We start from the raw sequence: 21,572 nt of genomic DNA, 5'->3' as shown, positions 1-21,572 counted from the left end.
CCCTCCTTTCTCGAATTCTTTTAGGATGCTCGCCCTTTTCTACGGGAAGTAGTCCCCAACTTCCAGTACGAGTCAGGCCCTCTTGCTTTTATACTCATGCTCCACAAAAGTGAGGTTTCTACAGAAAAACTTTCATTTTTCACACACCCAACAGACAGCGGTCGCAGCGCGCGGCAGGCGGTGAGAACTCAAGGAAAGTGAATCAGAACAGCACTTCTACCGAGAGCGACCCAACGGGGTTTGGGGAAATTAGCGTTAGGGGTTCGGGAGCCCAGTCCTCGGAAGTTGCTCAGGGCGTCCACCAGGTCCGCACGCAAGTCGAAGCAGGGGACTTGGAGACTGCAGACGCTCACCCTCCGCGCTTTGTTTGTCGCAGCAGCAGGGCGTAGTCCTGCCCGGGCACAATGCACCCCTGGAGCCATCGTCTGGATCCTGAGCCCAGAAGACGGGAACTCTCCGCAGCCGCAACCGGCGGGAAAGCGCGCGACAACGCGCGGTCACACGCTCGCGGCTCCGCGCGGCGGGGCGGGGCGTGGGCGGAGCCAAGCACGAGCGGGGCGGAGCCGGGCGCAGGAAGCGCTTGGAGGCCCGAGCTGTCCCAGGGTGCTTCGCGCGGCGTGCACTCGGGTCGCTGCCGCCATCCTGCTGGCGAAAGAGAGGAGAGAGACAGAGAGGCCCGCCCGCTCGCCGGCCCGGCCAGTGTGGGCCAGTGCGTGAGGGAGGGCGCGGGGGGCCGTGTCAGCGCGACGCAGAGCGCAGCCGCCGCCGCCAAACGGACATGTTGGAGCCCCGCGCTGCCGCCGCCTCCCATCCCTCCTCCGGCGCACGGGACTGAGCAGGGGCCCGCCGCCTCTGCCTGCGTTCGACCGGCCCAGCCTCGCCGCCTCGGCCGCAGCCCCTTCCTGCTCGGCCTCCGCCGCTCGTCGCCTCCCGTCCTCCTCCCCCTCCACGCCCAAGGGCCCTGCCGGCACCCGGCCCTACTCAGCCGCCGCTCCAGGTCTATGTGACCGGCGGGCCCGGAGCAGCCGCCGCCGCAACGCGCGCGAACATGGACGCCGTCAACGCCTTCAACCAGGAGGTGAGGAGTGCTTGGGGTTAGGGCTGGTGCGGGCCACGCCGGGGCCGCTTCTCTCGCTGCCCGAGGGCTTTCGAGAACCGAGTCCGGGCGGGGACGCTTCCTGCCCCGGGTTCCGGGACAGCGGGCCTGGAGCCGGGGAGAGGTCGCGGCCACCGCCGGGGGCTGACCCCGCGCCCCTCCCCCGCCAGTGCCCCTTCGCCCCCTTCCGGCCTGTGCCGACTCCCGCTTCTTCAACGTGGCCCTTATGCTGCTCCCGGCCGGGTTATCGGCTTTACGGGGCCGGGATCCCGCCAGGGGCTGCAACGGAGCGCGGGCGGGCCGACTCAGGGGCGGGAGTTCCCGCGAGTCCCGGAGCCGGCGTAGCAGCCGCCTCGGCTCTCCTGTTGCTCAGGCCGCGGCGCTACGCGGCGGCCGCTGGACTCTGATCCCGGTTGGCGGAGACTTAGAGAGGGTGTCTGCCCTCCCGCCTCCTGGATTGACATGCTCACAAATGAACACAGAGCGGTAGTTCCCTTGGGCTTTCTATCTAGAACGTGCCCTTTCTGTACATCGTGACACCTAAAAAGTTGAATGGGAGAGCCGAGTGTACGCCCCATTTAGTCCGCTAGAAAGGCTGCTTGGGTCTCCACCTGCTCACCCTCGCACCGCCCTTCGGGGTACTTAATCCTCAGCTCCCTTCCTCAGGGACATTTACATGTGAAAACCTCCCCAAACCAGGAACAAAGCTGCCTGCCGCCTTAAAGCTCTCTCGAGTTGTATCTCTGATCGTTCCAGGTGCTGCTTTGGGGGGCATAAAGTCCATACTGTCTTATTTATCTGAATGGATGTGGGAGGAGGAGACGACCACTGATGCTTTAAAACGCAGTTACAGAGTGGAAACTATTGTGAATTAAGTTGGATTATGTTTCCCGTTTCAAATACTAAAGATAAACTACCACTGAGGGAATCTGATGTCATAGTTTGACACGTGTTGATGTGGTGTCAGAACTTACTTCATCTCACAATGAGATTTCTGTGGCTCAGTTCGCAGTAATATTAGGTTGTTACTTCTCTTTCTATTCGTAGCGCTGCAGAAGGGGACCCTCCAATTAATCCTGCAGTTGAGAATATTTATTGCTGTACAGATTACCCCCTTAAAATACTTTTCCTCAGCTGAGGAGTCCATGTCTTCCCAGACAGCCGTAGTTGGCACTTGGTGATGGGAAGTGAGATGAAAGAGTTGACTAGAGGCCTGGCGGTGGTGGCGCACGCCTTTAATCCCGGCACTTGGGAGGCAGAGGCAGGCAGATTTCTGAGTTCTAGGCCAACCTGGTCTACAAAGTGAGTTCCAGGACAGCCAGGGCTATACAGAGAAACCCTGTGTCGAAAAAACAAAACAAAACAAAACAACAACAACAATAACAAAGAAGAGTTGACTAGAGATGATTTTCAAAGCAGTAAAATAATGTGGGATCCCAGAAGTCAGTGATAATTCACGAACTACTCAAGTTGGACGTTGACTTGGTAGAATTGCACTCCTAGCAGGTGCTCATAGCAGGTGCCTGGCAAATGGTTCTTGAATAGAGGTGAACTTACACAAATGCCGGTCTTAAGATTTCAGACACACCTCTTGAGGTGAAAGCTAACCTGAAGGTTTAATGAACAAGGAGAATTTTTCGTGTGTTTTTAAAGACCAGAAACATTCACTCCTTATTTAAGGTATTGTGGAGGTATCTAGTGTTAACCATTCCACAGAATTAGGATTTTTAGATTACTAAGGAAGTGGGCAACAGATTAAAGACTTAAGGCCATCGAACCTTTTAAGGATAATAAAATTTGAAGCTTCTGGTTGAATGGATGAGGAAAAATAGCCTAAAATTGCAGTCCGTTTGATTGCTTTGAAATATGAAACTTGTGTGTGTGGCTCTTTAAGAAGGGGAAATAGCATTTTGACCTTTAAATGGCATACAGGGCTTTTCTCATAGATTTCCCTTTCATCCTAGTCTATGAACTTGAAGTTACACTTGTTAGGTGAATGCTGCCATTGCCAACTCTCTGCTAAGTTGCAAACTAAAACCTAAGGTCTTGTGCTCATTCTTTCTCCTCCCCCATTCAGAACAACCTCACTGAGGAGGTCAGGTGCTTGTCAGTAACATTGAATCTCCTAAGTCTGCGGGAGGCTTAAAAATGTTGAGTGTCCTTTTTGTTGTTGTTTTGTTTTGTTTTTGAGACAGGGTTTCTCTGTGTAGCCCTGACTGTCCTGGAACTCACTCTGTAGATCAGGCTGGCCTCGAACTCAGAAATCCACCTGCCTCTGCCTCCTAAGTGCTGAGATCAAAGGCGTGCGCCCCCACGCCCAGCATCAGAAGACTCTGTCACTCAGGTCTGATAGGAAAAGAAGAGTTTTTCCTCTGTGGGTTGTGCGGCGTCCATGAGGTGTCGGTGAAGACTCAGAAGAAAAGGTTCAGTTTTAGGATTTCAGAGGAGGTAGTTTGAAGGGGCAGCAGGGCTGAGAAGTGGGTAGCAGTTTGATTCTGGGAACCAGTGGATGGTAGTGTGTGGTGTGATGTTTCCCATCTAAAGGACTTGATGTCATTTTTGGCTGTGGGTAAACATGAAAGGTTTTAAGTAGTAAGATGGCAAGATTGTGTTCAGTTTGTATTGGTGTCATGTGGGAGAGGCATGAAGGGATGTGAGCCAAAGTAATTCAGGGAACTTGGTGCCCAGCAGTTCCATAAATGGTTTTTGCCACTGTATTCTAGATGCCAAGATGGTGGTGGTGCCATCAGTGCAAGCCAGTCTTCAAAATTAAGCTTGGTGGAGAAGAAAGTGTGTTTGGTTGTGAAATAGGTTAAGTAGCTGTTGTGTGGAACGGTCACATGGATGTTTTTGGCAAGCCATAGGGAATGTAGTATTTAAAGTTGGAAGTAGCCAAAACAGGGACAGGGTCACTCTCAGATGGGTGCTGGTGCAAATTCCAGAGTGCAGGGGAGAGAGAGAGTATGCTTTGGCTTGTTGGGCACTTTATGTCTGCTTTAACAGGTATGTATTCCTACAGCCTTGCACAGACATCCAGTTACATAGAGAGAGGCAGATTTTCAAAGAAGTTAAATAAAAATTCACCGAAGAAAGGGCCCATTTCTAAATATTGGCAGAGCCAGGGTTTGAATGTAAACGTCTTTGCTTAATTGATATGCTTTGTAGAGTACTAAGGGACTGGCCAACAGACTTATGGCCACTGAGCCTTTTAAGGGTAATAGAATTTGAAGTTTGGGGTTGAATGCATAAGGAAATAAGAGGTCAAGTGCACTCTTTGGTTGTTTGGTTTTGAGTAGTTAGAGGAAAAGGCTGCCTTATGGGTGATGGGAAGCCAGCTAGCAGTGTACTAGCACTGCTGAACGGCAGGCCATGTGTTTATGCGTGTTACACTATAAGGTTTAGTCTTGGTAGGAGGTGGGACTATCAGATGCGATTGGGCTGTTGGGGTGATATGGCATAAACCCTAGTCTATGCAGTAGGAAGAGGCTTTGGGGCTGGAGGCATTGCTCTGCTTAAGAGTGCTGACTGCTCTTGCTGGAGACCTGGCTGCTCACACACCAGTCTGTAACTCCAGGTTCAGGGAATCTGATGCCCTCTTCTTGTGCACAGACATACATTCAGACAGAACATCCATATACATGAAATAAACTTGAAAGGAGAGAATTAAGCAGGTTCAGGGAAGGAATGTGAAGAGGTGAGTTTAAAGCAGCAGGAGAAGGTTGGGCATAGTAAAAGGAAGACAGATTAGGAATGATGTCACTGACGTCTGCTTGGTACAGAAGAAGAAAGAAAGGCACTCATTAACTTGCTATTTGGGTGCACTATTCTCTCAAAGACACTGATAAATAAGTCTTGATGGTGGACTAAGGCAGGTCCATGTTGGCCAATACTTTGTACTCTTCTGTGTGGTTTTCCTCAGTGTGAAAGTTTAAAATTTCGCTGAAGTTTATGGAATGAGTAAAAATTACAGAATTTTTGAGCTGGGTGGTGGGTGCCTTTAATCCCAGCACTTGGAAGGTAGAACGTTATAGATTTTTTAACCCCTATAATTATATTTTTAGGCTTTCAAAGAATATATCCTACCCCTCCCATATATCTCTAATTTTAAAATCTTGAATGTATAAAAAGACTGTAAATTTTTTAAATGAAAATGAGCTATTTTTTTTATTTATTTAAAAATAGCTCTTTTTGTTTTTGTCCTCTCCTAAGCTGTTGCTTCCAACAGACAATCAGATGGCGAATTGAGGCCTGTGACCAATAAAGACAGTCTGTGTTTGTACATATGTTGCTTTTTGTGCACATTAAATGTGCTTAAATTCTTCCATTTTTGCTGATAAACTGCAATGAACTTTGTCAAATGTATTCCTGTGCACATCCCTCTGAGCTGACAGTTGTACTCACATTGCGCTTTGACGCCTTTAGATTCTCAATGTTAAAGGCAATAGCAAACTGTATTTATATATATATATTAATTAGAAGTTTAAACTCAAAGTATTTGGGGGCTGGGAGAAGTTCCATGCAGGAACAGCCCCTGGCAAGCACTGTCGCACTATTGTGCTTGTGAGAAAATGAAAAAGGAGAGGAAGCATCTAGAGTCTTGACATGACTACGGCACCAAAGAAGCTTTCTGAGAGTGTTAGCACTGAGGTGTGGCAGCACACAGTGCTGCTTTGCAGTGAGGGGAAGAAAGAGAAGTAGTTTTTAAGACCCAGCTACCTTTAAAGTCACACAGATTAAGCTGTGAGGACTTGGTTATAAGCTGATGCTCTGCGGCCGCTCTTGACTCAGCACTTACCCTGAAAGGAGAAGTCTGTCAGCTGGGAGCTTGCTGTCCCTGCTTACACTGTAAGTGCCTTGATGTTGACGATTGTTCGATGGGACTTAGATCTCTGTTGAGACTATGCCTGTTTTTTAACCTGCAATGTTATACTGTTTAAATCGATCCTTATTGAGAGGTCTGAGTGGGAAAAGGTTTTGGGATGCTCTTATTTTGTAAAAGGGATGTACTAATGTGTTAGCAGCTTTACAGGATTTGCCTGTGCAGTGCTCTGATTCCAGGAGAGTGTGGGTTCTGTTAGTTACCGAGTTCTTCTATTCCCAAGTCTGTCTCTGCCAGGGTTTGAAGTCTAGTTACAGTGATAATGGAAGGGCATTCCAACAGCACTTATCCCTAATGTTGATAAAAATGTGTTCCTCTTTAACATTTTTGTCAAGTATTTAGCTCCAGAAAAACTTACCTATATAAATAATAGATTCATTTAAAGATAAATATGAGTAATAGAAAGATTTAGTTTTTACATATGGTTAAACAGAATTGGGGATAATCTATACCTTTTTTTTTTTTTAGAAAGATGACAAAATGATGGTTTTCTTTGTTTACAGCCAGAAATAAGTTGTAGGTTTTTGGCCACGGGCTAGAAGAAGACACAGTTTAAGTATTTTCAAGTTACTTTGTATGGATGTCTGTACACATTGAAATCACATTTTAAATTACCTTGATAACACAGTATTATATCCCCTGACAATGACCATTATGTTCAGCATTTGTGTGGCTTGTTGGTTACATTCCTTACTTTATAGTTAGAACGTTTTGTTTGTTTGTTTGTTGTTGTTTTTTCCCCGGGACAGGATTTCTCTGTTTAGTCTTGGCTGTCCTGGAACAAACTCTGTAGACCAGGCTGGCCTGGAACTCAGAAATCCGCCTGCCTCTGCCTCCCGAGTGCTGGGATCAAAGGCGTGCGCCACCACTGCCTAGCATAGGTAGAGCTCTTTACTGATGTATATGAACTGACGCCTTACCATGTAGCTGGGTTAGATTAATCTGAAAACCAGGGGAAACTCTGGGAAGCAGTTAAGAATTAGAAACTAGGTTTTTTGTTGTTGTTGTTTTGGGTTTTTTGTTTTTGTTTTTCCACTTGTTATGTTTTATCAGAGGTGAGTGGACAGTAGACCCACTAAAAATGGGCAGCCATGCAGTTAGCTCTCAAAAATTGTCATTTGTTTGGATAATTGGAGTGCCATAGTCTAAGCCATGTGATTAGTCCCCCCCCCCCAACAGACTCGAGATGGGCAGAAGAGTTGACAGTGCTGGGTTTTCTTCACAGACACTTATTTTCACAAACAGAATCAGTAATTAGGTTTAAAAAAGGGCCAAAAAAGACATTTGAATTGTATACACATACATAGACTCATACCAGTTGCAAGTAAGTATCACAGCAGAAAAGTGTAGCTAGTCAGTACCTGATACAACTTCTTTTAAAACTGTATTCATCTGTCACAGTGGCAAATAATAGTAAAATTTTGGTGGTTTTTTTTTTTTAAGGTTTATTTATTTATTTATTTATTTTATGTATATGAGTACACTGTTCCTCTCTTCAGACACACCAGAAGAGGGCATCAGATTCCATTACAGATGGTTGTGAGCCACCATGTGGGTGCTGAGAATTGCACTCAGGACCTCTGGAAGAGCAGTCAGTGCTCTTATTAACCACTGAGCCAATTCGTCAACCTGTAAATTGTTTTGTCAGTGGCTACTAAACTTAATCTTCACAATTTTGTTCAGTAGACAGTTAAATGACTAGATACCCTTAACTGAAGAAGAAAAAATAATCTTTTAATTACAAAGTTGTACATGAGGCAGCATGTTTATAGGCAGGAAGTCCCTGGGAGACTGGTAGGAACATAAAAAGCCTGGCTGACAATAAGACTGAGAACTCCTCATACCGGCCATGTGTGCGGCATTGATTTTAGTGTCAGTTATCATCTTAATCAAAAACTACCCCACGGAGAGGCAAGTGAAAGTACTCGCTGAGAGAGTCTCACCACCTGAGTTCAGTCCCTGGAACCTTAGCTAAGGCGAAAGGAGTGAAACCACCCCGTCAAGTTGTCACCTGGCCTCCACATACGCTCCCACACACCACAGACATCTGTCTTTAATTCAGTCATGCTTTTTACCCCAAAAGCCCATGTCTGATTTTTACCTGTTTATACCACTGTAAACTACTGTATGAATTCCCATTTCCCATTTGTCATTTAGTAATGACATTCTGCATAGTTTTTGTTCATGAGGCTTCAGTTTTAAAGCTCCATATTCACTGTATGTTTGACACTTATTCTAGCTCTTTGCAAGTATATTAGAAACATAATCTCAGCGAGGAGAAGGCATTGACATAACCAGCAGAGTTGAGTAGTAATATTGCTCAAACACAGGGATATGCACAGGTGTATCACAAGACTGGAGACACTGACCCAAAGTTTACACTGACTATTTGGAACTGACAACTTGAGGTGGGGAAATGGGTATTTCCTGATGAACTTACGCTCTAGGTTATATGTAGGCTTGGCAGTGGAATGTTGGTTAATCCCAGCAGGAGCCACTGTACTCCTTTAGGACTTAAGAGTCTAAACCAACAAGATACTAGGATGGTGGGATATTTTATTCCTGATGGTATTTATATTACAAATACTTAATGGTAAGTAAAGAATAAACAGAGCATGTGTTGTGTTTAGACCGGATCTTATTTATCCTATTCCCTAGGCTACTAGTCTACTGGTGGAGTTGCCTCTCTCTATAAGCTATTGTGTTAAAGCAGTTGACCAACTTTGTAGTATAAAATCTACCTCTGAAAGATCTCCAGTGTTTTCATGTACTTAATAATGAGATTTCTATTTTGTCCTCTCCCTGTTCTTGGTTAGCACTAATTTTTAACTGAAGCAATAAAACCCTACCTACATAGGGTATAACTACATTATTATTATAATGTATCTAAGTTTTTATAGGTTTTATTTTATTTGTAGGAGCATTTTGCCTCTGCATCAGGTGCACACTGCCAGCAGAGGCCAGAAGGGGGTGTTAGATTTCTGAGAATTGCAGTTATAGGTGGTTGTAAAGCCACCATGTGGGTACAGGGAACTGAACCTGTTGTTGTGCAAGAGCAGCAGGTGCTCCATTGAGCCTTGTAACTCCTTAGGTAACATGGTGTCCCTTACAAATGAACGCCTAGAGTGAGGATGTGGCTCATTTCTGTAGTGTTTGTTGTGTCAGCATAAGGTCCTGATTGTGGATCCCAGCATCCACTTAAAAGTCTGGGCTTGTTGATCTGTGGCTCTAACTCTAGCACTGAGGAGACAGGCTTGGGGATCCCTGGGCAGCTAACCTTACTGAACGGGTGAGCGCCACAAGTTTCTCTGTATAGCACTTGAAGTTCTGCCAACTTCCTTTGTAGGTCAGGCTGGCCTCCTACTCAAACAGATCTACCTGCCTCTGCCTCCCAAGTGCTGGGATTAAAGGCTTTGTGCAGGTGCCACCACACATTTTTAAAAATGTGTATGTATCATCTAATTCCTAAGATTTGACAAACAATAGTTAAGTCCACCAAACAAAGGATAGCTAAACCATGGTGGTTGTCACATGCAAGTCTTTCTCTTTCCTGAGAACAGGGTCTTTCTTTGTAATTCTGACTAGCAGGTAACACTGTAGCCCAGACTACTTCTGAGTGTGCAGCAGTGCCTGGCTCTTCGGAGTGGTAGGATAACAGGTATGTGCCATTATGGCGGTTGTCCAAATTTATATAAAGACCCTTCATTGTTGTCCAGTATTCTAAAAACCAGTGAATTGTACAGTTTTAGAGTATAGTTTCATTATATTTTTTTTAAAACTTCTTAAAACTCAAATGTTACATTATGACAAACCATTTTACTATTTCTTGCTCGATTTGTTTTTTTGTCAGATTGAAAACAAAATCTGTTAGCCAACTACATGGCTTTGTAAATTATTGTGTTGAGCGGGGCAGTGGTGGCAAAACGCATGTGGCAGGTAGAGGGAGAGGCAGGAGGAATTCTTGATTTTTGAAGCCAAACTTGGTCTATAAAGCGAACGACAACCAAGACTTCAGAGAAACCTTGTCTTGAAAACCTTAAAGAAAAAATTATTTTGTTGATTTCTGAATTTTATTCAGAAGGTATATTTGTGGGGGTGTTTGTTTGTTTGTCTTCTTTTCTCTTCTTTTCTTTTCTTTTCTTTTTTTTTTTTTTTTAAACATTCTTTTTTTTTTTTTTTTTAAGATTTATTTATTTATTATATGTAAGTATACTGTAGCCGTCTTCAGACACTCCAGAAGAGGGCACCAGATCTCGTTACGGATGGTTGTGAGCCACCATGTGGTTGCTGGGATTTGAACTCTGGACCTTCGGAAGAGCAGTCGGGTGCTCTTACCCACTGAGCCATCTCACCAGCCCTTCTTTTCTTTTCTTTTCTTTTCTTTTCTTTTCTTTTCTTTTCTTTTCTTTTCTTTTCTTTTGTCTTCCAAGACAGGGTTTCTCTGTATAGCCCTGGCTGTCCTGGAACTCACTCTGTAGACCAGGCTGGCCTTGAACTCAGAATTCCTCCTGCCTCTGCCTTCCAAGTGCTAGAATTAAAGGCTTGTGCCACTACTGCCCGGCCGGTATATTTGTTTTTGATGTGATATTTTTAAGAAATTAGCTAGAAGAGACAATTCTAGGAAAAGCCAGGAGAGGGTAGAAATTCTGTGTTTGCTCATTGATAACAACCAGGTGCTATAGCTAATATTATGTATCTGTCTAAATGCTAAAACTTTTTCTAATTATTTTCCAATAAAATGACTTAACACTTTTGAAACAAGCTCTTTTGTTCTTTGTTGATATCTAGGAGGAAATACTGAAAAAGATTCTTCACAGGTGATTTCAATGAGATACTAATGTTCAAGTTCACTAGTGAAGCATAGTAATATTAATAAGAATAATAATTGTTCTTGAAACTGGCTCTGTGTTAATGAACTAGAGCAATGGCAGAGATAAAGCATGGACAGTCTAGAATATTGCTGTGTGTGTGGTGGGTGTGTGTACACACCACAGTGTGCTTGTGGAGGTCGGGATAACCGTATGGAGTTAGTGCTACCTTTGCATGGGTCCTGGGGGTTGAACTCAGGTGATTAGGCTTGGTGACAAGCACCTTTATCCACTTAACCACCCTGCCAGCACCAGCATGTCTTTAGCATCACCTTCTGGTGCATTTCTTGAGCAAATGAAAGGGAGTTTTAGATTGACTGCAGTTCTGTGAACCAGAGTGGAGGTAAGGATGGGAAAGACCTGGTGTTGGAAACAGGAGCCGAACAGCTTACAAAACAACACAAAACAAAACAAACGGTGAGGGAAGCGCCACTTGGTTCTGAAGTGAAAAACTTGAAATTGTAGGCAGAGTTCTCTAAAATGAAACATAAATTGGGTTATATTTTAGGGCAGATCATTAAAAACTACTTTGAAAATTTCTTGTACCAACAGTAAGTGTAACCGAGTTTGGACTTAGTAATGAGATTAGAGTAGGAGTAAAGCAAGTGAGTCGCTTGCTGTATTACTGTGCTGTCTTTCATGGGAAACACATGCTCTTAAGATCACACGGTTTTATGGTTAATAGCTACAATTTTTACATTTACATGTGTTTGTTTACTTTGTACAATGTTTCTCTAAATTCTGGAATTAGAAAATTTGATACATTTGTGGGAAAATGTGATAAATAGAAAATTAGGGGGGCTGGTGAGATGGCTCAGTGGGTAAGAGCACCCGACTGCTCTTCCAAAGGTCCAGAGATCAAATCCCAGCAACCACATGGTGGCTCACAACCATCTGTAACGAGATCTGACTCCTTCTTCTGGTGTGTCTGAAGACAGCTACAGTGTACTTACATATAATCAATAAATAAATCTTAAAAAAAAAAAAAAAAAAAAAAAAAGAAAATTAGGGGAAAATTGGTTTGAACTGTGTCTGGTTTGAAACGTGTAGAAATCTGAGTAGGTTTTATAAAGAAGTAGGTGGGGAAATGTGCTACTTACATCAAACTAAAGACCTTGGGTTGGAGTGTAGAGAGCACTTGCTTAACATAGACACCCAAGGGTTGGTCCCCAGTACCAAAGAGGATAGAGAAAAGGGGCTGGGAAGAAGAATTCAAGACACTGCTCATGGGAGCAGTGAAGCAACACAGTACCTTTCCCCTGTTTGTTTTTAAAACAACTTTTTTGAAGTTAAAGTATTTTTCTGTCGATGGTAGGCCTGTCTACATATAAGCAACTGAAAAGTGTTGGTTAAACATTTAGGCTTCAAAGGATTTGGCACCCCCCCCCCCAAAATAGAATTTATGTGGAAATAACACATTTTTAAAAGGACCCTTTAATCCTTTAATGCACAGATGTCATTTACAAATACACATACAACCATAGTTTTCCAGATTTGCATTTTCTATTCAGCATGCACTGCTAAGAATTTAAGGAGGAAAAGTTTTTAAATACTATTTTTGTAATTAAAAATTTTTATTTAAAAGGTGGATATATATAGTATTATATATATTAGACATATAAATAATATATATCTAAGTTGAGTATGCCAGTACTACTAGGTTCTAAAATTTGCAAGCAGCACAGACTGCAATCAAATAGAACTTACTTCGTGGACAAGTCATACTTGATATTGATGAGTAGCTGTCTTCAGACGCACCAGAAGAGGGCATCAGATCCCATTGCAGATGGTTGTGAGTCACCATGTGGGTGCTGGGATTTGAACTCAGGACCTCTGGAAGAGCAGCCAGTGCTCTTAACCTTTGAGTCATCTCTCCAGCCCAGTAAATAACATTTTAAAGACCTAAAATGAAATGCTACGTCAGAAGGTACTTTAAGTCACCCCTGACCTGTTTTAGTAATGTTTTTTGGAGTTAACTTTAGGCTATAATTAGCTAGATAAGCATTCCTGTGCCCTGCCTCCCCCCTGACAGTTCTCTTTTGTTGAGAATTTATCTTCTCACGCTGTAGACCAGGCTGGCCTCAAACTCAGAAATCCGCCTGCCTCTGCCCCCCATGTGCTGGGATTAAAGGCGTGCGCCACCACACCCAGCCCTCTTTCTTTCTTTCTTTCTTTCTTTCTTTCTTTCTTTCTTTCTTTCTTTCTTTCTTTCTTTTGTGCCACATGTGAATGTGGGGTCAGAGGACACCTTTCAGGAATCAGTTCTCTCTTCCATATGGATTTGAGAAGCCAGCTCAGTCTTGATGGCACCTGTCTTTGCTGTCTGTCCCACTGTCTAACCTTGGGTTTTTGTCTGTTTCCTTAAACTTTGCAATTAAACAGGAATAATAAGACTTAAAGGAAAAATACTTTGTCATCTTGGAATTTATATAATATTAGCAAAGAAGAGAATGGTAGGCATACTTATAATCTATTGGGAAGTAAATTTGAGAAAAACAATTTTCAAGTTTAAGGAAAAGAAAGGTTGGGCTAAGTACCATTATAAAGAATGTTTAAGGTGCTGGAGAGATGGCTCCATGGCTAGGTGCTTGCTGTGGCAAGACATCCTGGAAACCCAGCACTGGGAGAGCAGAGACAGGTCCTGGCTAGTCAGTCTGGCCATTTAATGTTCATCAAATGCAGTGAGAGACCCTGTCTCAAACAAGGTAGAGGACATCTGACTTTGACCTCTTGTCTCGTACACACATACACAAACATGTACCATACATTCCTTTCTTTAAAACATTAAGACTGGGAGTAGAAGGCAGCTCTGCAATAAAGAGTCACAGTGGTGGTTCACAGATGTCCATAACTGGTTCTAGAGTGCATATTACAGGCAGAATGACACTCATAAAATAGCTTAAAAACTAAGACCACTTTGTAATTTATTTTCATTTCCTTGATAGCTTAATTTCAAGATTAGAGTAAGACATATTCTAGAAGTTGTAGAGTCTATATCAGTTCCCTTTTATCTCTTCTTGTTCTGTTTCTCTTAGGAATATCTAGTCTGCTAATTATCAATAGACAGAACATGTTTGCTAACAGTTTATAACAAAAAATGTTTTGTCAAGTGAAAACTGTATAACAATTTTTCTCAGAAAGATATTAGGTGTAACTTTATTCTGAATCCATTTAGAAAAATAGGGGTCAGATAAGGTTATCAAGTAATTTTAATAATATTAAGACTCAGTCGAGGTCATCCTAGAAGTTAGTTGTTCTCCCTCTTTTTTTTATTCGAAGCCACCATGTGACTTGGACAGGGCATATGAAGTGAGTTTATGAAGTGAAATGGAAGTTGCTTTAAGTGATTTCCAAACTATCTAAATAGACTGGAAAGACCATTAAAACCATCATAGTCACTATGGAGGTGTAGTTTTGTTAGAGATGATGGAAAACAGTTGGGGTTTAAGTTGATTGCAGATTGTTTTGTTTTGCTTTTCGAGACAGGGTTTCTCTGTGTAGCCCTGGCTGTCCTGGAACTCACTCTGTAGACCAGGCTGGCCTCGAACTCAGAAATCCACCTGCCTCTGCCTCCCGAGTGCTGGGATTAAAGGCGTGCGCCACCACGCCTGGATGATTACAGATTTTAACAAGGTGAATGAACACTTTTATTTAAAGTGATAAATACCCCTCTCCTGTATGGATAGGTACCAATAGTGTGGTTTCCTTGAACCTGGGACTGTGTTCTTATATACCAAAAACTTGAAGGTTTAATGGTCTCCACATGGAGACCTGAATTACCTGAGAAGGCCCTGTATAATCACCAGGGTCCTTATCCAAGAATGGCGAGACAGTGATAAAGATGCTCCAAGCAGAGCTCAGAGAGGGAGAGGCAGGCCAGGCACCATCAGCATGTGTCAGCCTGTGGAAGCTGACATACAGTCTCCCAGAGTTCAGCCAGGTTCAGCCCTACTACCATGTTGATGCTTGACTAATAAATAAAAGTCTGCCTTGTGGAGTATAAGATGCATCACTTAAAGCCTTTTTAGGGTACATTGTAAACTTTTATTGTACCAGTAGAAAAGCAGTCAAGCTAATTCACTCTTGAAGTATTTTAGAGTACATCTGAACTCTGGAATTTTAGGGTGTCACACTTACAAACTAACGGGGATAGTTAGATCTAGAAGTCACATCATTTGGCATTATAGTAGTTAAGTTATAAAGGGCAAGGCATGGTAGTCAACTTCACATATTCTGCCTTGGGCTAAATTGTGAGTCTGTACAGACAGTGAAGCTGCAACCTTTGTAAATGACTGACTAGCAGTTACGAAAGTCGTGATTCTTTGAGTGTAGCATTTGGTGGCTTTACATTGGTACAAAAGTGAAGAGCACTTGGCTTTGCAAGCTTGCGGACCTGACCTCAGCACCCATGCCAAACACTGGTGGGGTTTTGTATGAGCATGCTTGTAACCCCATTGCTGTACTGAGTGCAGACTGGCATGTTGCTGGAGCTTAGCTGCAGCTTCACTGAGACATCCTGTTTCAGGGGAATAAGTGAGTGGTAGAACAGTGTTCTATGACCTTGTGCTCTGTCTGTACACATACCATAGTACACAGACAAAGGGAATAATTTATAAAGATTATAAATTATAATTTATAAAGATTTAAAAAAAGATTTCCAGAGCATTATATTGCTCATTTACGGGGGGGGGGGGGGGCGGCGCAGGTATTAGGCTTGAGATATGTGCATTGCCTTATTTAATTTCAACTACCTTGCAGATCGAGATAAGAACCATTAACATGTTTGTTTGTTTTTTCAAATTGAAAAAAATCTTGTAGTTTGGAAAGGTTATCTAGAATTATTGACATGTGTGAATGATTAGATTCATGCATGGGATCATGTTCATGTTGTTTATGCAAGTGTGTTGGCAGATGAGACTTAATCAGAGATGGCTGCAATACCAGGAAGCTTTTACTAAGAAAAGCAGGTTATTAAGATGTAGGCTTGGTCCTTCCTCTCCTCTTCTCTCCTTGTCATCTGTTAACCTCTGCCTTTGTCATGAGATGCTCTCTCCAGATAGCAACACCCTTCCAGCCTATAGAACTGTAAGACATTTCTTCCAGCATTTGGGAGACTACAGTATGAGAATTGCCTTCAGTTTGAGTAAGACTCCATTTAAAAACAAATAAAAGTTCCTTAAAAATTCACATAGTGGGCTGAGAATGTAGTTGTCCCACATACTTTTTTGTTTGTTTGTTTGTTTTTTTTTTTTTTTTTTTTTTTTTTTTTTTGGTTTTTCGAGACAGGGTTTCTCTGTGTAGCCCTGGCTGTCCTGGAACTCTCTTTGTAGACCAGGCTGGCCTCGAACTCAGAAATCCGCCTGCCTCTGCCTCCCGAGTGCTGGGATTAAAGGCGTGCGCCACCACGCCCGGCTCTTGTTTGTTTTTTAAGACAGGGTTTCTCTGTGTAGCTCTGGCTGTCCTAGAACTTATTCTGTAGACCAGGCTGACCTCAAACTCAGAAATCCACCTGCCTCTGCCTCCCGAGTGCTGGGATCAAGGGTATGCTCCACCACCGCCCTGCCCACATACTTTTTTAAATTGCCTAGTGTGTAGTATTCTGTAACTTTTCACAAAACTAAGGCATTTGCAGTTAGTAGAGTGTTATCTTAAGTCTTTTTACTAAAGGATGAGCATGAGTCTTTGTGTTTAAAGTACGTTGCAGCTCAAGCCAGCATGAGAGAGGACAGGGTCGAGGATAGGCTTTCTTACAAATCGTCCCCCACTTACATACTACAGATCCTAACTCAGACTGGTGCCATGAACCGACTTTCTAATGTATGCAATGCCCAATGAGGCCTTGTACTTTTGAGATCCAGAGCCTGATGCTAATAATCTATGTAAGAGGAGTCCATGGCTCACCATGCTGCTCTCTGATGGGGTTTCCCATTGAGAAATGAATGGAAATGCAGGCTGTCATGTGGGGTGGACCTGCACCAAAGGATTGCTTCATGGGGATGTGTACACACTGGTAGATAGCATCACACCTCTGTAGGATAGGAATACTTACTGCAGGTTGGGAGGCGGATTGACGTGATTTACAATCAGTTCTCTGACTCCAATAGCTCAGTGTCTGGTGTGGGTTTTTTGAGACAGTGTTGGAATAACAGTTTTTATGGTTTTCATACTTTGGTGTTTGAGTTGTTAAGAGTTTTGTTTTGCTTTCCCCTTGAGGTGTGTTGGCTGAGATTAGATGTTGGTTGAGAATAGCCCTTCCCCACCCTCCTCCCTTTCTCTCCATTCTCGCCTTTATTTTTCTCATTCTAAAGTGAGATCTGCCCCTCGCTTTTCTACTCTTTAACCACAGTCCTATGATTTAGGTGTGTAAGTGTTATTTGCCCACAAGCAAAGCTACAAAGTTTTATGAAACAGTATAGTTGACACACTGCTATCCACAAAAATCACTAATGTTGGCTTAAAGATACTGGGAGTAAGAGCTAGAGAGATGACTCAGCAGCTAAGACACTGACCACTCTTCCAGTGGTCCTAAGTTCAATTCCCAGCATCCACATGGTGGCTCACAACCATCTGTAATGGGATTTGATGCCCTCTTCTGGTGTGTCTGAAGACAGCTAGTGTCTTCATATAAATAAATAAATAAATAAATAAATAAATGTATGTAAAAAAATCAGTAAAAAAATATTGGGGTGAAACTTAGACAGTTTCAAGAGGTTAGACTTGAGGTGACTGCTGAGCAGTGCTTGGAGTTCTGTGAGTGGTGTCCTCGGACTCCCCCTTAGTGCAGAGTCCTTGCTCCCACTAGCACTTGCTTGAAAATTGTTATCTCATTTGTATACCTTGCATACAGTCTTTTTTTTCTTGTCATATTCCCTAAGCAGTATATCAGAGTGCTTGTTTTTACACAGTACTTGATACTTAATAGATTTTATAAGTGGTCTAGAGATGATTGAAAGTGTACTACAGAATGTGCATATTTTATACCACTTTGGTGGGGAGTCAGTGCCACAGGGCAAGTGTATTTAACGGTTTTTAGTTGTGACTTGCATCTGTAGCTTGGGAAGTACTGCTCGGAACTGTTCCGAGGTACTGCAGTTATCTGACACCCCTTAGACACTCGCTCTGCTAGGTGCTGCATTAGTGCTCTGAGATGCTTATACTCCACACTTGTATGATGTCTATTGTGCTGATGACCTGGTCTCAGTATTAGCCAGTGGCAGAGTCAAACCTAGTGGGCAGTTAGGTGATTATTGGGTCTGTGTTCTAATTAAGAATAGGGATTATGAAAATTCAGTAACTGTAATCAGAATTTTGAATTATCACAAAATCAGCCTTTATAAATCTGAGAGATTCCCACCAACACTGGTGGCCTTGACAGGTTTGTTGTTGTTGTTTAAGATTATTCAATTGCAGTTTGTCTCTCGATGAGTCAAGGAAGGACTAGATAGTAAATTACTTACTTTAGAATGAGAGAAACTACTCATAGATAAAAGACAGATTAAAAGTGTATGTGGCACTTATTTTTACTTTCTATTTTGAAACAAGATCTTACTAAGTTGCCTGTGTTGGCCTTAAACTTGCAAACTCTTCATAGCTTCTCTTATAGCTGCTGTCATGAACCTTTGTATTGGGCCCAACATAACTGATTTAATATAACCATAGCCTAACATAACTGATTTAACTAAGGAAATAGTTAGAGTTGATACATGTGAGGAAGAGTAGGCATGGAGACCATGAAAAGAAAAAGTCAAGACAACTACTACAGACTCATTTAAGATAATTCCATTTGGAATCTGAATTAATAATTCATAGGACAGTAATACAGTATTGTTTTTAAAGACCAGGACAGTAATACAGTATTGTTTTTAAAGACCCGGGATCAAATCCGGAAACAGTTGCAGTGGGGGCAACGAACCTAGGCATGCTTGTATGAGTCTGTGCTTAGAAGTATAGTCAGTGTATAGAACAGAAGGCTAGCTAGGGATTGAGAGCTCTGCTGTGCTCACATAACTGAAGAGCTTAAAACCAGAGTACTTGTCATGTATCATTTGACATTAAACCGTTCTGAGTAGCCCTCACTCTGATCCCCTGAACACCGTGGACAAGCTTCTGGGTTTTGCTTTTTTTAGGGATGTGTACTACTTGGGAAACAAGTGCCCTACTCTAAGCAGTGTTTCCAGCCACTCTGTACTGGTTTGCATTCCTTGTCACTGTGGCAGTACTTTCCAGGACTCAGATTCCAGAAGGTTTTAGTCCACTATGGCAGCAGAGGCATGAGGCATTCATAGCAATGTGGACATGTCACATCACAGTGGAGCACAGGTAGGGTCAGGTTCAGCCTCCACAGGCCCACCCCAATGGTCCTCCTCTTCTTCCAGCCAAAGACTAACCTTCTTTTTGTCTTGTTACATTGCATAGACATTAAATTGTGGAACCATTTATGCATCAAAAAAATTGGCATTAAGTACCGAGGACTTAGCTCAGTTAGTAAAATATTTGCAGGGAAGGACCTGGGTTGAATCTTCAGGATTTATGTAAAAAGCCAGACCTGTTAGCATGTGATTGTAAGTCCAGAATTGAGTAGATAAGAATCCAGGGGGTTGCTGTTCAGGGTCTAGCTTAGTCAATTCCAGGTCACTAAGAGGCCTGTCCTTTGGTGGTGATGATCAGGCTGTTGTTTAGTTTAGTTTAGTTTAGTTTTAGTTTTGGAGTGTTTGAAAGTGCTATGTGCCTTTCTGGGTTAGGGTGTCACTTGGCTCTGGTGCTCTTTCATGCAGTTCTTTTCTCTGCTGTAGTGGACTTTTTTTTTTTTTTTTTCTGCATCCCCATCCCTAGCTTTAGTAGGCTCTAGGTTCCCTTTTAGCATATCTTTTTTAGTGAAAGCAAATCTTAGAGGTGATGAGGTCACCTTGCTACCTTCCACATCTCTTGTTAATCTTTTCCCAAATATTGACTATTGCTGTGTGATAGTCTATGCTTTTATTTTTTTGTTTTTATTTTTATTATTTATTTATTTATGTATTTATTTGGTTTTTGAGACAGGGTTTCTCTGTATACCCCTGGCTCTCCTGGAACTCACTTTGTAGATCAGGCTGGCCTCGAACTCAGAAATCCATCTGCCTCTGCCCACCCCCACCGCCCCCCCCACCAGTGCTGGGATTAAAGGCGTGCTCCACCACGCCCGGCTATGCTTTAATTTTTAAAATGATTATGACAGTTTCTTTTTATTTGGAAGCAGTAGCAATCTTGTATGCTCATTGGACTTGCTTACTATTGAAATTACTTATTATGTACAATCTCAGCATTAGACAAATAACTGGCTTAGGCTTCAATAAAATGTACTCTTGACCCCTTACATACATTGACTTTTCTGAAGCCAGAAAAGATAGTAGACGTGTGCTGTGTGTTTATGAGTCATTCTTAGAGATTTTTAACTTGAAATAGTTAAATTTGTTCATTGATTTCACCCATCACTACAGCATTTTTATTTTTTAGAGTCTTAAGAACCGTGTGTGTGTGTGTGTGTGTGTGTGTGTGTGTGTGTGTGTGTGTGTGTGTGTATGTATGTAGAGAGAAAGGACAACTTCAGGTGTCATGCACGTCCAGTTTATCTGACTTCTCCCAGCTGTGAGGTTACGAGAACAAGCCACCACACACCCATTTTCTATGTGTGTTCTAGAGATCAAACTCAGAGCAGTGCCACTGGACCATCTCCCTGCCTGGGCGTTCTTGTTTCGAAACAGGGACTCGATCCTTGTCTGCCCTGGAGCTCACAATGATCTGTCTGCCTCTGCCAAGGAGATTAAAGGCGTGCACTACCACAGCAGCACTGATCTCCCAGACCTTAAACTGCACTTAGTCTCAAGGATTTATGCTTATAACCCTTTTATTCTGATTATTAATGTCTTAGCTGCATTTAGTCTTTGGGGTAAAGAATATTGTGTTTTTGTCATCATGGGATTCCATGATTGCTATAAAGATGAATTAAACTTAGTTCTGATTCTCAGAGGTGGACTAGGTTTTAAGAGAAGAAATTTTGAATTCTCATACTAGCATCATAGATACTTGGAACTTTATAAAAGCATTTTAAATTTATTGTTCAACTTTTTACATACTTATCTGAATGAGCCTTAAGGTTATGGAAGTTCTCCGACGTCTCATTCAGATCTGGAACTGAAATTACTTTAAACATCGGTAAAATCGCACTGTCGCCCACTTTACATAGTCAGTGGGGAGGTGGGCTGTTTTCCTTCCTGGTCATGACTTTGATATACTGTTGGTTAGTTCTGTAGCATGTTTAATACTTTTGACTCTGCATTCATAGGTTTCTTTCTTTGCTGTGATCTCTGCTGATTTCCTAAGCGATGATGCAGGCATGTAGAATTGTTAGTGATACTGGAACACAGCCCAGTGGACACATTGTAGTTACAAATGTTTGCTGTTCTCTTGGCTGATAAGTAGAAAGGTCTTTGTAAAACAATGGGAATTGAGCTTGTCTTTTGAGTTATTTTGTTTCTTGTTTTTTAAGCTCTTCTCACTTATGGATATGAAGCCTCCCATCTCTAGAGCCAAGATGATTCTCATTACTAAAGCTGCTATCAAAGCTATTAAGGTAAGAAAAATATTTAATTTAGGAATACTTTTAATTGTTTATTATTATTAGTGGCAGGGAAGGGTATGCCATGGTGCATATGTGAAGGTTAGAAAACCACTTTGAGGGCTGGAGAGAGAT

General features: G+C 42.6%; 1 protein-coding gene across 11 annotated transcripts in view; it reads left to right on the top strand.

Moving 5' to 3' along the window:
• Positions 1–603: 603 nt before the first annotated feature.
• Positions 604–21,572, top strand: part of Scaf4 (SR-related CTD associated factor 4) — a 58,617-nt gene continuing 37,648 nt past the window's right edge. For all 11 annotated transcript variants that reach the window (XM_085832220.1, XM_085832219.1, XM_021185533.3 and 8 more), the window contains exons 1-2: positions 604–1,078; positions 21,369–21,452. In XM_085832220.1, coding sequence (XP_085688346.1) covers positions 1,049–1,078; positions 21,369–21,452 — 114 coding nt within the window. In that variant the 5' untranslated portion in view covers positions 604–1,048. The remainder of the gene's footprint in view (positions 1,079–21,368; positions 21,453–21,572) is intronic.

Source organism: Mus caroli, unplaced genomic scaffold, assembly GCF_978045245.1.
Source record: "Mus caroli unplaced genomic scaffold, Mus_caroli_1 scaffold_17, whole genome shotgun sequence".
NCBI classification, from domain to species: Eukaryota; Metazoa; Chordata; class Mammalia; order Rodentia; family Muridae; genus Mus; species Mus caroli.
This window is presented reverse-complemented; position numbering and strand designations above follow the sequence as displayed.